Genomic DNA, 20,824 nt, shown 5'->3' on the forward strand with positions numbered 1-20,824 from the left:
ATCTGGAGGGCACCAGGTTGGGGGAGGCTGCTTTATAGAATTGGAACATGTTTGTGTGGCTCTGGGCCTTTTGCAAAATGGCTGCCATCAGATACCGTTGAGGCGAAGCTACTGTGGAGACCCTTCATCATCCAGTGTGCTGTTCAAGGCAGGGGCCCCAGGAGCTGGAAAGGAGACTTGTGACCCAGACACAGCTGTGTTAGTATGACCTGAAGGGCAGAGCCTCCCCTGCAAACCAAAGTGGGGAAGGGGAAATGCCATTAAAAACTATAATCTTCTCTGTTTGTTTTTGGGAACAGGTGTGTGCGTGTTTTCCCCTAAAAATGTGTGACTTCAAAAAGCTGTCCTGTTTAGTGTGGTTTCATTTCTGAAAGAGAAGTGTCTGGCAGGCATGTTTATGCCTTCCCACATGGAAATCATCCCCCCTATCTGTGGCTATGTGGAGAATGCTTGATATTTCTCGGGAGACTGTGGCCTTCAGCACATGTCTGAAGGCATCCTTCCCTTTATACGTGCTGCACAAGTCCTAAAGTGTGGAAGGGAGTTGGGTTTAAACATTATAGCCTTACCAATTCAGCACCTACCCCTTCTGTGGAGTACAGGAGGACACAGGGAAATACCAGTGAAACTAATGATTGAGGAAGAAAGAATAACGAAATGGGCTACTATGGCTGTGGTGGGGGAATCTGTGTGGTGAGAGTGAATAATCCTGCTTTGAGAATGCACATCAAGGGGAAGCCAGCATCGTGTCAAACAGGCCCTCACCTATTTCCCAGAATTCTGTGGGCTTGGGCAGGAATGAACCCGCCCATGTCTGTTGTCCCCACAGTTTCTGGTGATGGCCCCCGGCGCAGTTCTCGCTGGGACCGCTGGAGCTTGTCCCGAGCCAAGAAAGACAAGGTTGCATCACAGCCCAACATTCCTGCCAGCCTGAGAGGGGAGGGCGTCGTCATTGTGAGTCAGCCCTATGTGCTCAGCGAGTCAGGTATGCCTATGGAGGAGGTGGTGGTGGTGGTGGACATTGCTCTGAGAGAAGTTCAGCCTAGTGGGGTGGCCTAGGGGGGAATCAGAGCTGCCCTCTCCTGGGGCGTTCCAACTGCTCAGGCAATTGGAGTGGGCCGTTCGAGGAAGCATGATGGTGAAGGATTGAGTTTGAGGGCTCCAACCCACCTCTTCCCTCACCCAACTCGATAGGGCAGGAGAGCAGAACCTTTTTCAGCCTGAGGGCCTCATTTCAAAGAAGCTCTCTCAGGGAACTCATTTCAGTGGTGGTGGGGCGGAGCCAAAGATAAAATGGGCATGGTCAAAATACTTAAACATACCAGCATATTTTTAGCTTTAAGCCAGTGACTAAGTCTTAGGAGAGATGTTTCAGTTTTTTTAAATGGGTGGGTAGGTGGGGGGACTGCACAAAAGCCAGGAAACCCCTAAACAGTCAGTGGTTTGGAGAAATGGGGTGGAGCTTTCTGGGGGTACACTGGAAGTCTGAATTTGGCACCTAAGCCTGAGTTTCTCTTCCCCCCCCCCCCCCGCTATAGGGGGCCATTTCCACCCTAGGGATAAGGACAAAATTCCTGCCAAGTACCTTGGTACCGACTGGGTGCTACCTCCCTCCACAGCATTCTCTGATTTATACCTTCTGTTCTTTCCCCCCCAAAACCCAGATTTCCCTCCAGTTTTCCACATAAAATTGAAGGACCAGGTATTGCTGGAGGGAGAGGCAGTGCAACTTTGCTGCCTTCCTGCAGCCAGCCCTGCCCCGCGTATACTCTGGATGAAAGGTAGGTCATGTAGGCATCGCAAGAATCAATACAACTGCTGCTCGGCTCCTGCGATCAAGGGGGAACCTGATGGCTACTGAGCTGTCCCACAGTGTCGCGGGCTTAACTTTTGTTCCCACCCACTTAGCGATCCCCCAATGGCCCAACTGCTGTGCTGCCCAAATGCCATGATGCGATGGCACCCAAGGCAGGCTCAACCCTTAGAGCGAAGAAAAGGCTAGAGTCACATTCAGCCTTGATGTTCCAGCAATGAATTGAGAATTGTCATTTGGATGGCAGGACCATCATGCTCTACATGGAGACGCTCTACAATCATATCTCTATGGTGCTATGGAAACCCAGAAGTGTCACTCAAACTAATTGGATGGGGGGGGGGCTTGGTTTCAACTGGGGAGGGAGATACTCCAACTTTTGATCAAACTTACATGTTTGAGTATATTGTTACCAACTCTATGGAGACTATGCAGTAGAGCACAAGCCAGAGGGAGACTACGCAGTGCAGTAGGCCGTACTGATGTACCTATGGATCAGTGTTTCCATCCTCCACAGATAAGCATCCCCTGGTATCCGAGGGAGTTCTCAACATTGTGGCATGTAAGGATGGCCGCCAGCTGCTCACCATCTCCAAAGTCTCCAAGAAGGACGCTGGCTTGTACGAATGCAATGCTACTAATGCCCTGGGCACTGCCACCAGTTCCTGCACCCTTGCTGTGGCACGTAAGAACAGAAGGAGGGTCTCTTATATCTCCTCACCCCCCCCCCACTCCCCCAAGCAAGCATCTATGAGCCTGTCTCTGCGCATGTTTCGTATGCTGTGTCATGTACCTTTATTCATTTCTCTTTTTCAAACCTGCTTGGGACAGGGCTTCCTGGAAGGCCGGGCACCCCAGAGATCCCGCAGAAGTACAGGAACACAGTTCTGGTGCTGTGGAGGCCAGCGGATAGCCAGGCACCCTGCACATACATGCTGGAGCGCAAGATGGATGGTACGCACCTGTTGGATGGGGTGGCAGAAATTGCAGGTGAGTGCAGGTGAGTCCTTTGCATAGACTCACCTGCACTCCTTAGCTCTTTGAGGACCATCTGGGGCACCAATATGGTCTTCTGTGCATAAGATCACCCCCAGGATGTTATGCGCAGAAGGCAATTTTCTTCTATTAATTATATATTTGTTTTATTACATTTATATACTGCCCCATAGCCGAAGCTCTTCGGGCGGTTTACAAAGATTAATGAGCATAAAGTGCAGTCACCTACCCACTTCTACTAACATTGGTTGCCTGCACATTTCCAAACAGCTGATGGTAGATCAAGACAGAAAAGGATAGCTTTCTAGTTTCCTTCCCCTGTCTTCTTCTGCTCACTACAGTTCATTTATTTATTTATTTATTTATTTATTACATTTTTATATTGCCCATCAACCGAAGCTCTCTGGGCAGTGCACAATTAAAAACCACAAAATACAAGTATAAATTTAAAACATTAAAAGTTTTAAAGGCAAGATAAAACCAGCTATATTAAAGACCAGGGAAAGCCTGTGTAAAAAGGTATGTCTTCGGGAGACGTTTAAAAGATACGGATTCAGCCCTGATCTGAGGGCAACACCCAGAGGTCCACATCTGCCTGCAGGGGTAGGTGTTCCCGAGAGTTAACCCATTTTTCCCCCCTGCAAAGCCAAGCCTTGTCACTGTCCCCTCCAGTGAGCCCCAAGGAGGCAACATCTGACCACTGGTGCTTGGCTCCTACAAAACTCTGCAGCATCGCAGCTACTTCTTCATACAGCGCATAGTGAAATTATGGAACTCACTACCACAAGATGTAGTGATGGCCACCAATTTGGATGGCTTTAAAAGGGGGTTGGATACATTCCTGGAGGCGAAGGCTATCAACGGCTACTAGCCCTGATGGTTGTGTGCTATCTCCAGCATTCAAGGCGATAAGCCTGTGTGCACCAGTTGCTGGGGAACATGGGTGAGGGGGTGCTGTTGCACCATGTCCTGCTTGTTCATCCCTGGCCGATGGCTGGTCGGCCACTGTGTGAACAGAGTGATGGACTAGATGGACCCTCGGTCTGATCCAGCATCAGGGCCCTTCTTATGTTCTTAGCTGTGGGGCGGGAACGATGAATCCTGATGGCAGGAGGAGGGAGCGCAGGCTAACCAGCTGGAAAAAACGCAGTGCCAGTGGCCATTTGGGTCATCAAGCCCACCCCCTGCCCTGCTTTCCTGTGTTTACCTGGACCCACCCTGGGCTTCGATCCACCCCCTGGAATGCCCACTGGCTCAACCTGAAGTGAGGCCACCACAGACAGACGAGGAAAGAATGTGCTGACCTCGAAGCAACTTTGAAAATCGCAGTAAATTGCGACCACGAAAAAGTGCAGTTCCAGGGTGGGTGGGTAGAAGCCTAATGTGGCTGCGTCATATAAACAACACAGCGCCGCTTCATATAGACAAGCCCCTGCTGTGAACTCTACAGCAGCCTGTCTCTGAGAAGTACCGTATTTCTTCCATTCTAAGACGCCATCGATTGTAAGACGCACACTAATTTCAGTACAACCAACAGAAAAAAAAGCTTTGATTCTAAGTAATAATAAATGCACCTGCGATTCTAAGACGCACCCCGTTTTTAGAGATGTTTATTTGGGGGGAAAAGTGCGTCTTAGAATCGAAGAAATACGGTATTTAGAAACTTCAGCTGGTGCAGAATGTGGCAGCCGGGTTTGTGCCTGCTTTTTGGAGCATTTAACTCCAAGATTGTTCATTGGTTAACCATTCATTTTGGAGCACAATTGGAAGTGCTGGCTATTACCTATAACCAGGATATCAGGTTATTTGAAGGACCGGCCTTCTCTCACACGTTGTGGGTCTCCCTAACGCAGGAGGCTCAACTGGCTCCCTGTTTATTTATTTATTTATTTATTACATTTTTGTACCGCCCAATAGCTGAAGCTCTCTGGGCGGTTCACAAAAATTAAAACCATCATAAAACAACCAACAGGTTAAAAACACAAATACAAAATACAGTATAAAAAGCACAACCAGGATAAAACCATGCAGCAAAATTGATATAAGGTTAAAATACAGAGTTAAAACAGTATAATTTAAATTTAAGTTAAAATTTAGTGTTAAAATACTGAGTGAATAAAAAGGTCTTCAGCTGGCGACGAAAGGAGTACAGTGTAGGCGCCAGGCGGACCTCTCTGGGGAGCTCATTCCACAACCGGGGTGCCACAGCGGAGAAAGCCCTCCTCCTAGTAGCCACCTGCCTCACTTTCTTTGGCAGGGGCTCACGGAGAAGGGCACCTGTAGATGATCTTAAGGTCCGGGTAGGTACATATGGGAGGAGGCGTTCCTTCAAATAACCTGGCCCCAAACCGTTTAGGGCTTTAAATCTCAATACCAGCACTTTGAATCGGGCCCGGACCTGGACTGGCAGCCAATGAAGTTGTAGAAGGACTGACGTAATGTGATCTTGTCGGCCAGTCCCTGTTAGTAGGCGGGCTGCACTGTTTTGAACCAGCTGAAGTTTCTGGACCGTTTTCAAAGGCAGCCCCACGTATAACGCATTGCAGTAATCCAAACGAGAGGTTATCAGATCATGGATAACTGTAGCTAGGCTATCACTGTCCAGATTAATGGTGTTTCAGTACCCTGCCGAATATTTTTGTTCCGTTTCTCCTTTGGTTTGGTTTAGGTCCCCCAGCTCCCCGCCGCCTTCTGTGATTTTAATGTCTAGCTTCTGGTTTTTAAACACCCCATCCCACTTTTCTTTTTCTTGGCTCACAACAACTGAAACAATATACGTGCGGTGGAAAGGCGGGATAGGAATAGTTCAATAAATAAAATCTGCACGCCCTGCACAACACTGGGTCACTCTGTCTCCAGAGGAGCCTCCCCCACTCTTCTCTAACTGATGTCCCTGTGCCCCTCCCTCCAGGAGAACATGACTGGAAGATGGTTAGCTCAGGCATCGCCGACTGCTACTTCAATGCCACAGACCTTCCAGTTGGGAGCAGCGTCAAGTTCCGCGTCGCCTGTGCCAACAAGGCTGGACAAGGCCCATACAGCAACCCTTCTGGGAAGGTGTTCATTGAGGGTGCAGGTGAGAATGAGGGAGACGGTCCTGTGTGGTTTACTTTCTTCCTTGAAGGATTATTGCATTGCTCTTCAGCCATAAATTCAAACAAACCCCAGAGCGACCTAAAAAGAACAACAATATGACAGTCCCTGCTCTCACACATTCAATCCAAAAGACACGACACACAAGGAAAAGTGGTTGGGAGGGAGAAGGAAAAAAGCATCATGATGGCTTCAGTTGTCCAGGTGGAATATACTGATGGTACTCTTTTAATTATCAGGTTTGCAGCACATCTGTTCTTCTGGGCCAGACTGCTCCTCTTTTCTTCATTCTGTTCTGCTGTTTCTCTTCTCCTTTTGCTGTCTGTTCATGAGTTCAAGTTTAACCAGCTTCTTCTCTTCTCCCCTCTTCCTCTGATTGAGTTGGGGGAGGGAGGGGGAGGGGCACCATTGGGAGTTGAATGGTTGCAGCTCACTAAGCTGCATCTGCTTCTTCTCCTTAGTACCAGATAGAGATGTGAAGGCCTGGAAAAAACCCGGAAAAATTCAGAATTAAAGTGTTTTTTCCAAAGCCTCTTTTGGTTCCCCCCCCCTCCAAAATTGGAAAAATTGAAAAAAATGAAGAAAAAATGGATTATGGGATGTTTATTTTAGCATGATGAATAAAATGTTTAAGACAAGGTGTTCAGATATTTACTTCTCCAAATGATTTATAAAAACTGTACAGTATCAGATTATTACAATGTCTGTGCACCAAGGACAAGGAAGTCCTAGGTTGCAAACTGAGACTACAACTCTCAAATGCAAGATCAAGATGCATTTCTGCCTCTAGGGGGCACTACCATTGAGGCAGAGACTGAAACTGATAGTGATAGCTATAGGTCAGAAAATGAGTCTGATTAAATTTCATGCATATTCATTGAATCTTGGTTCCCCCTTTTTTCTCAGTTCTTTTTATGGGAATGGGGGCTTTATGTCTTGACACTGGAGGACTAGCGGAAACATAATTTTCTTTGTTACTAATGTTGGTGGTTTCTTCTGTTGTTGTTTTAAATAGATTTTTTGCCTGCTTCACATAAACTGGCAGAACCAAAGAAGTTCCTTACAGTTCAGGTGTTCCTAACAGTTCAGGAGCTTGTAGCTCCATTAGTTAACAAAAAAACCCACCGTAAATTAAATTTGTAATAATTGTTTGAATACACTGTACTTTTAATATACCAAATGTAATAATTTTATGCCAAACCAACTTGGACATAATTTTATTTTATGTTACTAAAGTAACAAAGTGACTTTCAATTTGTAAAAAGTGCTAATATTGCATTATTTCAATTTTTCCAAAAATTTCCGTTCCCCCCCGGAAAAAAACATGGAAAAAACCGGTTCTTTTCCATGGCTTCAAAATTTCCGGAAATTTTACATCTCTAGTCCCAGGCCCTGCATCTTACTTATGGGCTTGTGCTTGCCATCATCCTTGACAGGCCAGATGTGCCAAAATCTGGCTGTAAGCCCACCTCATGGCATCAGGATGCAGCTCCCCGTGAGTGAGAGGATGGTTCTGCCTTCAGCGGGCAATGCCATAGCTGGTATTGCATCTCCAGGACCCTGCATGGATTTTCCCCCAGGGAAGCAAGTCCAGAGTCCTCCTCTGTGGTGTCCACAAACTTGTTCTCTCTCTTCCCATTCAGAACTCAAGGCTGCCCACCCAGCTCTCGCTGCCAAGAAGAGCACGGCTGCCCAAGAAAAAGCGGCTGCCAGCCGATCCACCCAGACCTCTTCTGACCAGTCTCCCCGGCCAACGCTGAGAAACACGGGGGCCCTGCCCTCCACCCCACCCAGGAAGCATAAGGGGCCAGTGCCAGTGCGAGGAGAGGCTCATGCTGTCCCACCGGTGATGCAGGCCAACGAGGAGAAGTCTGTGGCTGCAGAGAAAGTCAAGCTTCCAATCACGGCTCTGCTTCCATCCTCCAAGGACGCCCCCTCCGCTGAGGGTCCGGCCGTCGCAGCGCCGACCTCTCCAGAGCCCACCTCCAAGCCTTCCAGGACTGCTCCTCCCCTCAGCATCCGCAGCGTCTCCATCGCCACCAAGGCCTCGCCTGCCCCAGCATCCTCCCCTACCTCTCCCGTCGCCAAGTTCTCGCCTATCTCTCCTGCGCTACTGACCCCCGCAGCAGACTCACCGGCGACCGTCTCCCCTAAAGCTGTCCCATACGTCGTCACCTCTTTCATCTCCATCCCACCAAGGACACCCTCCACCTCGGAAGGTGCGCCCAGCCCCCCAGTCACCCCTGGCACAGAAGAGGCGCCTTCCCACACGCGCTTCCTGAGCCGGAGCACTACCCCTAGCAGGGACACAGGCAGCGGTGGTGCCCAGGGCAGGCTGACGGCATCTGCAAAGGATGACTCCTCTTTGCGCCAAGGGGTCCCTCAAAAGCCCTACACCTTCTTGGATGAGAAAGCAAGGTACGGGATCTCTGCCCCCTACAGATAGGATGCTGCCTTATACAGAGTTGGACCATTGGGCCATCTTGCCCAGTATGATCTATTCCAATGAGCAGGGGTGTTCCAGGTTCACAGGAGGGAAGTTTTCCCAACTCTTTGACTGGAGGTTCCAGGGACTGAACCCAGAACCCTTCTCATAGATACCACCACTGAGCTATGGCTCCTCTAGTCAGTATTAGGTGCTATGCTGCAACAGGCCTTCATGGATCTTGGTTGTAACAGAGGACTCCATATAGTGATGGCCATGGCATTCTCAACTTTCCCCCTCCTAACATTTTTAAGAGGCTTGGATACTATTTCAGAGGTTCACCCTTTCCTTTTTAGTCAAGTTATAGTAACCCTGTTTCTTAACTTTACTACTACATTTTGTGCATCCTTGGGACGTGGTGGAGGAGAACGTCCTGGATGAGGGGTAGTGATGAGTCTCAGCCAGCCCAGGGAGCCAATGATTCACTATTTGGAAGCTGTTGCCATATCCACCAAGCTCTACGGGCAGTGTGGTAGCCTTCCCAGACTCCCCTCACCTACTGAATGAAGAATTGGGGCAGGGGAGGGGGCAAAAAGAGATCTCCATCCTCTCTCTGACCTACCTCTCCTCCCAGGTACAGACTTCCTTTGTGGAGCGGTACTTGCATTTCAGGATCCTGAATGCAGGATTTGGAAAGGACAAATACAATACACTGTATACAGTAATTAAGATCACACCCCTCTTTGAGTAGTAACCCTTGAGTCTAGTTTAGTCTTTGATGTGTTTCACCACTTCAGGCTCCCTACTCAGAGACCATTTTGGGGTGTCAGTTGTGCTCAAGACCCAAATACTGAAAACAGTGTAAGTTGTGATGACTTTTGGGAGGAACTGCACTTCCTGTTCTGTGGGCTTCTTTGTAATGTCCTAATTCAGACGTATACTGAGTGTGCTCCATGTGCTAATTTGCAGGGGCCGGTTTGGAGTGATCCGGGAGTGTAAGGAGAATGCCACAGGCAAGCGCTTTATGGCCAAGATTGTGCCATATGAGGCGGAAGGCAAGCAGAGCATCCTGCAAGAATACGAGATCCTTAAGGGCCTGCACCACGAGCACATCATGGCATTGCACGAGGCCTACATCACCCCTCGTTATCTGGTGCTGATAGCTGAGCACTGCACTGGGAAGGAGATCCTCTATCACTTTGTTGACAGGTTTGCTGGAGGAAGGGGTGCAGTAGAGTGGGTTGGGACGTCAGGGTGTTAGAAAAGAAATTCTGTGTCCAAGGCTGGACAAGCATTGAGGCAACTGGGTTTTGGTGGACAAGCAAAGTCGTACAACCAGAAGAGAGAGGCCAAGGCAGAAGAGCTTTGAAGGAATATTGCCAGTATATAGCAGCAAGACTATGTACATCAGTTGCTGGGGAGCATGGGTGATAGGGTGCTATTGCACCCCTGTTCTGCTTGTGGGTTCCTGGTCAACAGCTGGTTGGCCATTTTATGACCAGAGTGGTAGACCAAGGGCGTTGCTAGACGTACCGGGTGTTCCGTCGTTGAGGAGCGGTGAAAGCGGCTTTTCCCGTTCAGCCGTGACGCCTCATCATCCACACCTGCCTTCGATTTGTGGCGGAAGTTTGCGCCGGTTGTGCTGCTGCCGCCGCGAGAACGGTTGCGCAGCCACACCGGCCTGATTGCCGCGGCTTTTTTTTTCGCTCGCTGCACGGTTTGCGCACGTCCGAAAGACCGCAAACTTGCGCAGCCGTCAGCGATGCCGCCGCCGGCCCTGGCGGCGGCAGCGGCGGCAGTGCCAGTGCCAGCCGAAGTGCTGCTGGTGCTGTTGAGGGTCAACATTGATGCGCTCACTTCCTGATGGGGGTCGTGGCGGGTGTCATATGACCCGAGGTCAATCGTCTGCATGGCCACTCTGTGCCTACATCTCCCATCATGCCTCTGAGGTGTCGGCGGCGATGACCGCCTCTGTGCCCTGTGCCCCATCCCAAGGAGCCAACCCACATCTGGCCGTAGCCATGGCAGCAGCCCACAAACAGCTCTGCCCTCTGCCAGCCTGGTACCCACACTAACAGGCAGCGTACAGCACCGCCATTATGCGGCCACGGTAGCTGCCCACCGCAAGGAGTCACCAGCCACTTTTCCGGTCCTCCGTTCCTGCGCAAACTGTCACTGGGGAAATAAAAAAAAAAAGCCGCTCCGCCGCGCTGCCCCAGCTGCCGGACTGCGCGCAAATGGCGGAGGCGGCTTGACCGAAGCCGCTGACCACTCCCCCTTAGCACGCCTTTTCCTGCCCAGTGCGGACCGCAGTGACCTCACATCCTCCCACACGTACTCCGAATTACCGCGGGACAGCAGGAAAAGGCGTCCTAAAACTCACTTTTTTAAAGTCGGGAGAAAGAGGCTTCACCGCGGGATAACGGCGGATCCTCGTGAACGTCATCTGGAAGCCTCGACGTGACTGCGGAAGGTAACGCGCGCTAGAGCCTCGTCTAGTAACGCCCTAAGAGCTTTATCACACCAGCGTTATACTGTGCAACAACTGCGAATTGCATGCAAAGGACTTGGAAGCTTTCCACCTTATAATCTGCTTTGATTGTGAAGTACTCCCATGCATCCTGCCTTAATTGTGCTATAAAGCCAAAAGATTTGCCGTATTCAGCCCCTACTTTTTGAGCGTATCTTCCGAGCCGCTGCTGGGGCGCAAGAGCAGGGTTTTATAGAAATACTTACATCTGCGTAAGCTTTAAAGCTAAAGACACCAAAATTGGCACAGTAATAGATGTTAGGGAGAGCTTTAAGCATACCAAATTTGAATTGAATTGGGTCATCTGTTGATTTTTATGATTTTTTACATTTCCCCCCTTAAACTCACTTCCTGGTATGCAAAGGGTCGCTGTCGCCCGGTAGCAAAAACAACAACTGCAAAAGCTTAGCGCTACGGGGAGAATCCGAGGGAAGCAGGTACGTGGGAAGAAGCTCTAAGTGGACCCTTGGTCTGATGCAGCATGGCTCCTCCTACATTCTTAACTAGCCTTAGTTGACCTAGAAATCTACAAAGGAGTTGATAATTGGGCTTATTCAGTTCAGGGCAATTAAAGAGGTCAAACTATACCACTGAATCACAGAATAGCAGAGTTGAAGGAAAAAAGTTATGCAGTCCAGTCGTTCTACCTGAGCCAAATATTTAAACATATTCACGCTCATTGTCCTGTCTATAATCTGACACAAAACGAGAACGAGAACAAACAATCTATACTATGCTAGTATGCTAGCAGACATTACAGGACATTTACAGTAAAACACTCCTAAATAGTTCAAACAAAGGCCTCATTTGACTGAAGAGTAGTTCTACTAAGGGCCACTTCCTATGTTATGATTCTTAAGCAAGTCACCTCTCTGCAATGACAGAACTGCCTCTCCCATTCCTTCCTTCTCTTTGTTGTCTCTCCCCACCCCTCCCTGGGCTAAAATGTATATTATAAGCTCCTTGGGGCAGGGACCTTGTTGTTTTTAATGTTATTCTGTCCAGGATCAGAATCAATAATAATAATAATAATACAAGACAAAGAAGAAAGTTGTCTCAGCAGGCAATAGGTTTCTGTAGTGCTGGAAATGCTTCTTCTTACACCCTAATATATAACCATCACACCTACACTTTTGCCCTCGTATTATCCCCCTTCGTTTCCATAGCATGTGAAGCCCTGATCACTTTCTCCTGTGCGCTTTTAGGGTTCATGCATCTTTACACCTCTCCTCCCCTACACACCTGCGAATCGCCCCCCCCCCCCGCAGGTATCCTTTGTACCTCCCCCTATACTTTATTGGTTGGTTGTGGTTGGACAACCACCACCCCCTGCACTGACTGTGATGGACATGGGGCTACTAGGGTGTTGCTGTGCTTTTTCCTTGGCAGTAGCTTCTCTTGTTGCTGAACAGATTTGGGGGGAAACAAGGACTTCCCTCCCCTAAGTAGTTTCTTGGATATCCCCATAAGTCATTAAGCGCCCTCCTACAAATCTTTACTTGGAAGTAAGTCCCAGTTAGGAACACTGAACACTGCGTGGGATCTGGCTGGTAGAAAGAAAGAAAGAAAGAAAGAAAGAAAGAAAGAAAGAAAGAAAGGGTGTGTGTGTGGAGAGAGAGAGAATCCCACTTCAGTAAAGTGCCCACCTGGATGGATAGAGACACAGGGCTCTCACTTCCCCACTGCTTGACTCAAGGTTGCCTCTCTGCCTCCCCTTGATGCAAAACAGAGGCCCACCCCCCACCTGGAATAAGAAAAGAAGCTGCCGCTGCAGCCCTCCCGGGATTGGTATCCCCAGCCAACTGTGGAGACAGCTGGTGTCCAAGCCTTGTGGAAAGGGCACCAGGCAAATCCCGTTCCCCTCACCCGCTTCCTCTCCCTGCCTCCCACAGTGCACCTCTCATACACGCTCCATCTGTCAAACACACACACACAAGCCCTCCATGGCTCTCTAGAACTGGAATATGTATTTACTCAGAAGTAAGACTCCATTCAATGGGGTTTACTCAAAGGTAAGCCTGCATGTGACTTTAGCAGTTGAAATCAATAGGATTTACTATTGAGTAAGGGGACCGGCAGATCTGTGGTTTATGAACTTGAAGATGCACAGCTTCGCATGATCAGAGGAATGGAAGAGCAATCCTACAATCCTTCGCACTGGTGCAAAGCATAGGAAAAGAATTTAAGGGGCAATTTAAAAAATCACAAAAAATCAAGGGATGACCCAATCTGATTCAAATTTGGTATGCTGAAAGCCCTTCTTAAGAGCTATCACTGTGCCAATTTGGATCTCTTTATTTTTTAAAAAATGAGGGCGCTGCTGGCAAGGAAGGTGCATTTCCCACATTTGTTTTAAGCAGCCTGCTGGAGAAAAGGCACGCCCCTCTCTTTCATCAGCAATACTGCCCCTTGAAAACACGGCCAAAGAACATCGGATTGAAAATGATGGATGAAAATACATGTTGAATTTTGAGCAGTGTGCTTTTGCTTTATCGGAAGAACCAGACTTTCTGCGTGCCAAAATACATCGCTAAGAGTGGGGCGAAGAACCACAGTCACAGCAGGACCTGGTCGGCGTCATCTGAGTCCTTTGCATGCAATTCACCGCGACAGCAGACTATAACGCTGGTGTGATAAAGCTTTAAGAGGAGATTTTAGTTTCAAGGCATTCTGTGTAGAACACAGCTTTCCAAAGGCCCTTATTTTTATTTTATTTTAGTTTATGCTGGCAGCCAAAAACTTGGTGACTCTATCATGGATCTAGCACTGTTCAATATTATGATTAATGATTTCAACAGAACATTAGATTTCGCTGATGAAACAGAACTGGAGTGCTGCGTGGGGAGGAACTGCAAAATCTTTAGGCAGTGATTCAAATGAGAAAGATCTCCATCAGATGGAACGCTGGGCAAGCTTGGGGCAAAACAACACAATCCAATAAAAGAGAGGATAAAACATTAGGCTCAAGAAAGAAACCTCCAAATGGGACACAAAACATGAAATAAGTGATCAACTATTTTAGAGACGGTGAGGAGGTGCTTTTCCACTCTTTTTCAGGATCCAGCCTTCATGAATTTTAACTACCTCCCTCCTATGGGCGCACTAAGGTCTCTTTGCACCTCCCTATTGAAACTTGAACTAGTGTACCTGTCATAAATTATTTGGAGTGGTGGTGGTGGTGGTGGTGGTGTGTGTGTGTGTGTGTGTGTGTGTGTGTGTGTTGAATGACACAATAAAAAGAAGAGACAAAATGGGGTAAGTAAGGTGCTAGCTTTTATTAGACCAACATCTGTTGGTAGAGGAATATACATGCTCCCAAAACTAGTACATAGCATTGGTGCAGTAATATACATGGCTCCCAAAGCCTAGTACACATTAGAACACTACATCTCTGCCTAGATTTAATAGTTTGAATCTCCAGTTCCATGTCAAAAACCAGGCATTGTGGCAATTAGGAAGGGGAGGCAATGGTGATGCTGGCTGAAAGGGAATTGGAGCAGCAGCAGGAGTTCTGGAAAGCCTGTAAATAATGTATGTTATTACATATTTAAAAATCAATTTCTTCCTGAATTCTTCAACATAACCACAACAAAACCTTAGTTACGCAGAACTCTTGAGCTGCTAGAATTGAAGCTGAATCTCAAAAGTTCGTAGGTAAAGCAAGCTTGATGGTTAAAGAAAATAACGCAGCTATTGAGCTTCATTAAGGGCACAATCCCTTCATGAGAAGATTGGCTCTCATCTTGTCTATTGCATTCAATTTGGGGCTGTTACAAGTTCACTTTGCTTCTGTAGGGCTGTGCTCTTTAGGAGAAGAGTTGTGGACTTGGGTTTAACCATGCAGTAGAATGATGTGGCAGAAACCTGATACGCTAGAGTGGACCGTACTGCTTTAGGACACTCTCGTTTTAGAATGCTCCCCATGTAAAAACGGCATAGGCACTTTTGGAATTAGTCAGTGGGTTCTTGTAGGTGATACGTTGAGTGGGCATCTGGTGGAAGCACTCAGTGCAACAGAACGTTGCTAGATGGGAGTGTTTCTGTTCAGCCAGCCAGCAAGGCAGTCGGGCCTTCTTTCACGACGCCTTCTCTTTCCACGCCCCGCTCCCACCCATTTTTCTATTGCGCCCCCACCCACCCCACAAAAGTCAAGTCAGCATTCCGTGCTCATTGACCATGTTCTCGGTCCTCCTTGGGTTGTTTTTAGGGATTATATTCTAAACATTTTTTTGAAATTCTGCAAATATTGGGGTTTCTTTGAGCCTACTGATACCTCCCTTTTGCACATGGATGGTGCCTTTTCACATGAGCACCGGAACTCACCTCGAAACTTTGGAAATAGAGAGAATGGTTAACTAATGTGGAGTGCAACAATGTGATAGTCATGTTACTAAAATTGATTTTTTTTAAAAAAAATTAAAAATAAGCTGTTACAAAAATTAGAAAACATGGTGGCCGATCACAGTCTTCATTGCATAGCAAAAGGTTCCCAGTGTACTTATTTGGGGTTACTGGTACCTCATCATGGCTTAGGTGGTATCAGTACAGGTACTGGGAGTTCTTCCATCCTCTTAATTGCATGTCTGTGTCTACAGGTTCCGTTACTCAGAGGACGATGTGGTGGGGTATGTAACACAGATCCTTCAAGGACTGGAATATCTGCATGGGCGGCGCATCATCCACCTTGACTTGAAGCCTGATAATGTCATTGTGTCCTCCACAAATGTAATAAAAATCATCGACTTTGGCAGTGCCCAGAGCTACAATCCACTGGTGTTGCGCCAGTTGGGGCGCCGTGTTGGCACGCTGGAGTACATGGGTGAGTTATCTGCATGGAGTTGGTATGCCAAAGGACTGGGCAGGGGACTATGTGCATTGAAGTACATAGATTGGGCCATTTACATCACTAATGGATTGGAGTTTGCATACTAGTGAATGAACAAGGAGACTGAGGGGAGAAGGTGGAAGGAAGTGTGGAAAGTCTTACCCCCATTCCCCATCACATAAAGAACATGAGTTCAGACCCAATGCCACTGGGAAATGGAGGCAGATTCTGCCAACAAATACCACCACCCCTGTTAGATTTTTGCAGTTTCTTCATGAACCCAGAACTTACAAGGCATTGAAAGGCCCACAGACCTGTCTGAACATTTTTCAATGTTCACTATCAATGGATGATATTCGTTTGAAAGAGTGGTGAAACAGTTACTGGGTACCATTGCAAACTGACACCCTAGTCCAGTTATAAGGGTTCATATCCACACCACTCTTTCTGTAATCATGCATCTATTCAGTTATGGTCATTTCCCTCTGTCTCTTCCTATCCTCAGCCAAGCACCCCTTCGCTTCACTCTCACCTCATAAACATGGTCTGTGCTTAACTTTGAAGATGTCTTGTCCACATCTTTCCTTAGTTACTTTCTGTTGTGTGAAGCAGTAAAGCAACTTTGGGTTCCTTGCCTTGCAAGTACTCAGCCTGCCTCTCTGCATCTGCTGCTCCAAGCTTAGAGCTCTTGTAGACCTTCCAATCTAGTCACTACAGTCTCAACTAGGGAGCTGATGAGACCCAACCATTTTAAGGTCCTCCAGCATAAATAAAGGGAAGCCCCTCTAGGTCCTGTATGGACCTTGGCAATGAATACCATCTACAGCAGAGGTGTCAAGTCTCTTTAAGTCCAAGGACTGATTGCAATGTTGGAGAAGCTTTCAGGGGCCACATTCCAGTGGTGGGCAAAAGGGGTGGAGCCAAAAAAACCTCCACACACATATTTAAACTTAAAGCCCTTTATGTCAGTAGCTAACCCTTAGGAGAGGCATTTCAACCATTCAACCTTTTAGAATGAGGAAAACACACGCAGAAGTCGGGAAATCACCCAACAATCGGGGGGAAAGGGGGTGGCCTTCTGGAGAATCCCAGAGAGCCAACTTTGGCCTTTAGGCCTGAGGTTCAAAGAGATGGTTACTTTCTCCTTTTGCAGCTCCAGAAATGGTGAAGGGGGATCCCGTTGGCTCAGCAGCTGACATCTGGGGCCTGGGAGTGCTCATATACATCATGTAAGTATGATTAGAATGGGTGAGTGCAAGAAACTAACCAGCAGGGGAGCGCAGATGGAAGTAGAGATGCATGATCAGATTTTTTTGGCTTATCTGTTCATGTCCCTTGAAGGGACAAAAACGGGCCAGACTGCTGCCTGCAGCCATGTCTCCCTGATGCTCTCCTGACTTCCTAGAGGCAGCCACGCTCTTTATAAACCTCTTAGAAATAATTGTGCTTCTTTTGCTCACTTGCCATTTGGAATGCTGGCTTGATGCATGAGCGGTATTGCACATGTCTGTCCTCCCCTTCCACCCTCAATGTTACCTCTCAGGCTCAGCGGCCGGTCGCCATTCTTTGAAATGGATTCCTTGGAAGCAGAGGCCAGGATCCTGGCAGGGCGTTACGATGCCTTCAAGCTGTACCCTAATGTCTCCCAGAGTGCTGCACTTTTCATCCGCAAGGTCCTCAGTGCCCATCCATGGTGAGTCTGGGGTAGGGAAAGACAAGTGACAGGCCTTGAGAATAGCATCACTTGATGTGTTGCAGGGCAGAGCCGCCATTTGCAAAGGGCTGTAGACCATCCAGACCTTGAATTTTGGGGTGCTTCAATGTAGGTATTAGATTATGTAGGTTTTTCTTCACTCTCTCTGATGGCACTTGAGCCATGAAAATTGTGCTACAGTCACAGTCTCTCTGTCAAGAAAGCAGGGAGGTGTCTGGCAATGAAATGGCTTAGCCCAGGATAATTCACGCTACAGGAAAGAAAAATCCTTACAATCAGGAATCCGGTGACAAAAGTCCCAAGAGATTGACTGTGCTGCTGAAATCAAGATGACTTGGAGTAGTTTCTGTCACCAGTAGCAAAGCACAGTCTGAGGTCAGTCCTAATTCAGCATCTATGAACATCATCATACTTTGAACTTTACACAAGGCATTTATTGTGTGCTAATCATTCCCTACTCATGATTGTTTTGGGGTTCTCCACACAACGTCTTGGCTCTCCAGTTTTGATTCTGTTTTTAAACAACACTTTTGGCAACCTTTTTAGAGCAGGGGAAATGCAGTATTATTTGAGACAGGAAAAGGAAATGTTTTTGCCACTTGTGTAATTCTGCTATACCACAGTGCCCCACCTAGAGGTCATGTGGTGGAAAAGCAGGAAAAGAAACACTCTTTGTGTAGTTTTCAGATCTTGATATTTTGCCAGAAAGGAAAGTAGATACAGTGGATGAACAGCCTCATGTAAAAATGCTGTTCATGTTTAAAAGTGTCTAAAAATACTAGGAGCGGTAGTACAACAATTGAACATCCCAGGTCCCTCCCTGCCTGCAGATTTGCAGGCCTAATCTACACCAAGCAGGATATTGCACTATGAAGAGAGTATGAAAGCAGTATATAAAAGGCAGGAGCCACACTACTGCTTTATAGCAGTATTGAAGTGCACTGACAACTGTCGGAGCCCATTGACACATACCATATACCGCTTTCATAGTGCAATAGCCTGCTTGGTGTAGATTAGGCCCCAGTCTTAAAAGAGGGAGCCAGACAGGTAGTACTGTGCCTGGTCATTAAAGCAGATTGATAATGTAACAAAACTATGCATGGACACCTGAAAGTAAGGCCCACTGTGATCACTGGGGTTACTCCCAGGTACGTGTGCCCTAAGTTTTAAGTGTAAGAGATGGACTGTGAGTGAGAATAGAGCAGCTGTTGATGAGACAAGCCCCCCTAAGCTCCGTTCCCAGCCCAGCTTCATGTCTGCTATGATGCCTGGATGTTGTCTTGTTTGGGGGAAGCCCCATAGCTCTGTGGCAGAGCAGTTGTTCTGCCTACAGGAGGTCCCAGGTGGGGCTCGGAAAGATCCCTGCCTGAAACCCTGGAGAGTTAGTGTAGATCAGAATGGGCAAGTTTGGCCTCCACCTCTCATCAGCTCTAGCCAGCATAGCCAAGGGGGAGGGATGGGAGCAGTAGGCCAAAACATCTGGAGGGGCACAAGTTGCCCACCCCTGCTGTAGATACTACTGACCTACGTGATGGACCTGGCTCGGTATGAGCAGCTTCCCCGTTTCCTGCCACTAACGTCTTCCAGCAGCACGCGTCTTCCTTCCTTTGGAGGGCGACGAAGGCTATGGAAAGAGCCGCAGCCCCTTCCTAATTTTCCTTGGCCTTGCAGGAGCCGCCCCACTCTCAAGGACTGCTTTGCCAACCCTTGGCTCCAGGACGCCTACCTGATGAAGCTGCGGCGCCAGACCCTCACCTTCACCACGAGTCGCCTGAAAGAGTTCTTGGTGGAGCACCAGCGTCGGCGCAACGAGGCGGCCACCCAGCACAAGGTCTTACTGCGCTCCTACCATGGCGCCAGCAGCCACATGCCCTAGCCGCTTGCCCTGCCGGAGGAGCCACAAAACATTCCAGCAGGGGGCGCGATGGGCCAAGCACCCGTCCACCCAGCCAGGGTGGGACTGGTTGATATACCTCATGGATCAGGAGGCGCCGTCAGCACTGGCCGCTGTTCCTCACTCCACCCACCGGTCCTGGCAGTAGGCTGGCTGAGAGGGAGCGAAACTGTGCTTGAGGACAAGATGTGGCCGATCGACAAGACCGGTGACCGTGGGGCTGGGGCTGGGGATCCGGGAAGGGTGGCCTGCTCCGGGAAACGCAAGGGGCCTTGAAGCAGGGCCGAGGCCACAGGCCAAAAATCTCGACGTTTCCTTATCGACGCTACCCACCCCCTCCATCCCCATTGGGGCTCCAAAGGGCCTCTCCTGTATTGTGCCTAAAGTGCCGCAGCTCTACTCTGCGTAGGTCAGTGGCAGCCAATCCTTTCTGTAGACTAACAGCAGACACAGAACATGTGGCCTGCAGCCCTGAGCAGGTGCTGGGGTATCGTTTCCTTTTACACACCAACCTGAGCTGGGAGAAGAAAACGAGGGATCAACCCTGGAGCCTTGCCCTGGAGCCACAGACGCAATGGGAAACATCAACCCCCCACCTGTGTAACTGACATCCAACACAGGGACAGAATATTCTTTGTCATTGAGGGTGTCTCCATTCCCTAAGGCAGGGGCTGTGGTTGGGAGCAATCCCGCACTTAGAAGAGCAGGCAATAACGAGGGATGCTGGGATAGGGGGGCATGAAGCTTTGGTGGTAGTGTCCCTGATGTTCCTCCCCATTCATGTCTATTTGGGTATCCAGAAGATGCTAACGATGTAAGGCATCCACCAGTAGTTCTTCCCTGTTCACCACCCCACTATGCATATTATTTCCTGCTGTTCTCCTTGCATTTTGCACATGCTTTTCTGACCCAGGTACACAGAATACAGTCCTTCAGGGGAAAGACAGCTTCTCTCTCCACCCATCTTCCTGAATCAAGTACATGCTTCGGACACACGCTCTCCTGCTTGTTATATTTACATACATGCACGCACGCCCTCGGCATTCTTTTGCCAAACTGCGGCTGCAAAACACTTGTAGTGAATCCCAGTTAAACAGGAACAGGGCCTCCAAACTCATGCAGCTTCTCCTTTTGCAGTAAGGCACATGCTTGGCTTTCCCAACGTATATACCATGCCTCTGATGGGTCGGTTCTACTGGTGAGGAGGGAAAGCGGTTGGTTTCTATGCCCATAGCCCTTCCACTCCTTAGCCTTAGGGTACTGAAGGTGGCTGACTGTATCTGCACTGGCAGAAGCGCACTAATGAAGCCACTTACATAGCCAGAGGAATGAATTTGTTCACAGGAGTGAGGATACAGGCTGGAATTTCCCTGTTTTGCCACCCGGCTTGATCTGTGCAGCATCTATTGTGAGCCACACCTGAGACACCCAGCTAAAAATGGTGGAAGCCATTCTGAGAACTAGAGTCTACAGGTTTTCACAGCTGCAGACACTTGGGAGTAGTTAGGTGCAGCAGCTAGGAGATACAAACCTA

At 48.4% G+C, this 20,824-nt stretch overlaps 1 protein-coding gene across 2 annotated transcripts in view; it reads left to right on the forward strand.

The window, feature by feature from the left end:
* Window positions 1–19,542, forward strand: part of SPEG (striated muscle enriched protein kinase) — a 115,124-nt gene extending 95,582 nt beyond the window's left edge. For both annotated transcript variants that reach the window (XM_063116802.1, XM_063116803.1), the window contains exons 31-41: window positions 830–985; window positions 1,665–1,781; window positions 2,331–2,498; window positions 2,645–2,767; window positions 5,721–5,885; window positions 7,546–8,320; window positions 9,297–9,536; window positions 15,453–15,676; window positions 16,836–16,911; window positions 17,226–17,375; window positions 19,068–19,542. In XM_063116802.1, the coding sequence (XP_062972872.1) occupies window positions 830–985; window positions 1,665–1,781; window positions 2,331–2,498; window positions 2,645–2,767; window positions 5,721–5,885; window positions 7,546–8,320; window positions 9,297–9,536; window positions 15,453–15,676; window positions 16,836–16,911; window positions 17,226–17,375; window positions 19,068–19,272 (2,399 nt within the window). In that variant the 3' untranslated portion in view covers window positions 19,273–19,542. The remainder of the gene's footprint in view (window positions 1–829; window positions 986–1,664; window positions 1,782–2,330; window positions 2,499–2,644; window positions 2,768–5,720; window positions 5,886–7,545; window positions 8,321–9,296; window positions 9,537–15,452; window positions 15,677–16,835; window positions 16,912–17,225; window positions 17,376–19,067) is intronic.
* Window positions 19,543–20,824: the final 1,282 nt, after the last annotated feature.

Source organism: Elgaria multicarinata, chromosome 2 (assembly GCF_023053635.1).
Source record: "Elgaria multicarinata webbii isolate HBS135686 ecotype San Diego chromosome 2, rElgMul1.1.pri, whole genome shotgun sequence".
Taxonomy (NCBI): domain Eukaryota; kingdom Metazoa; phylum Chordata; class Lepidosauria; order Squamata; family Anguidae; genus Elgaria; species Elgaria multicarinata.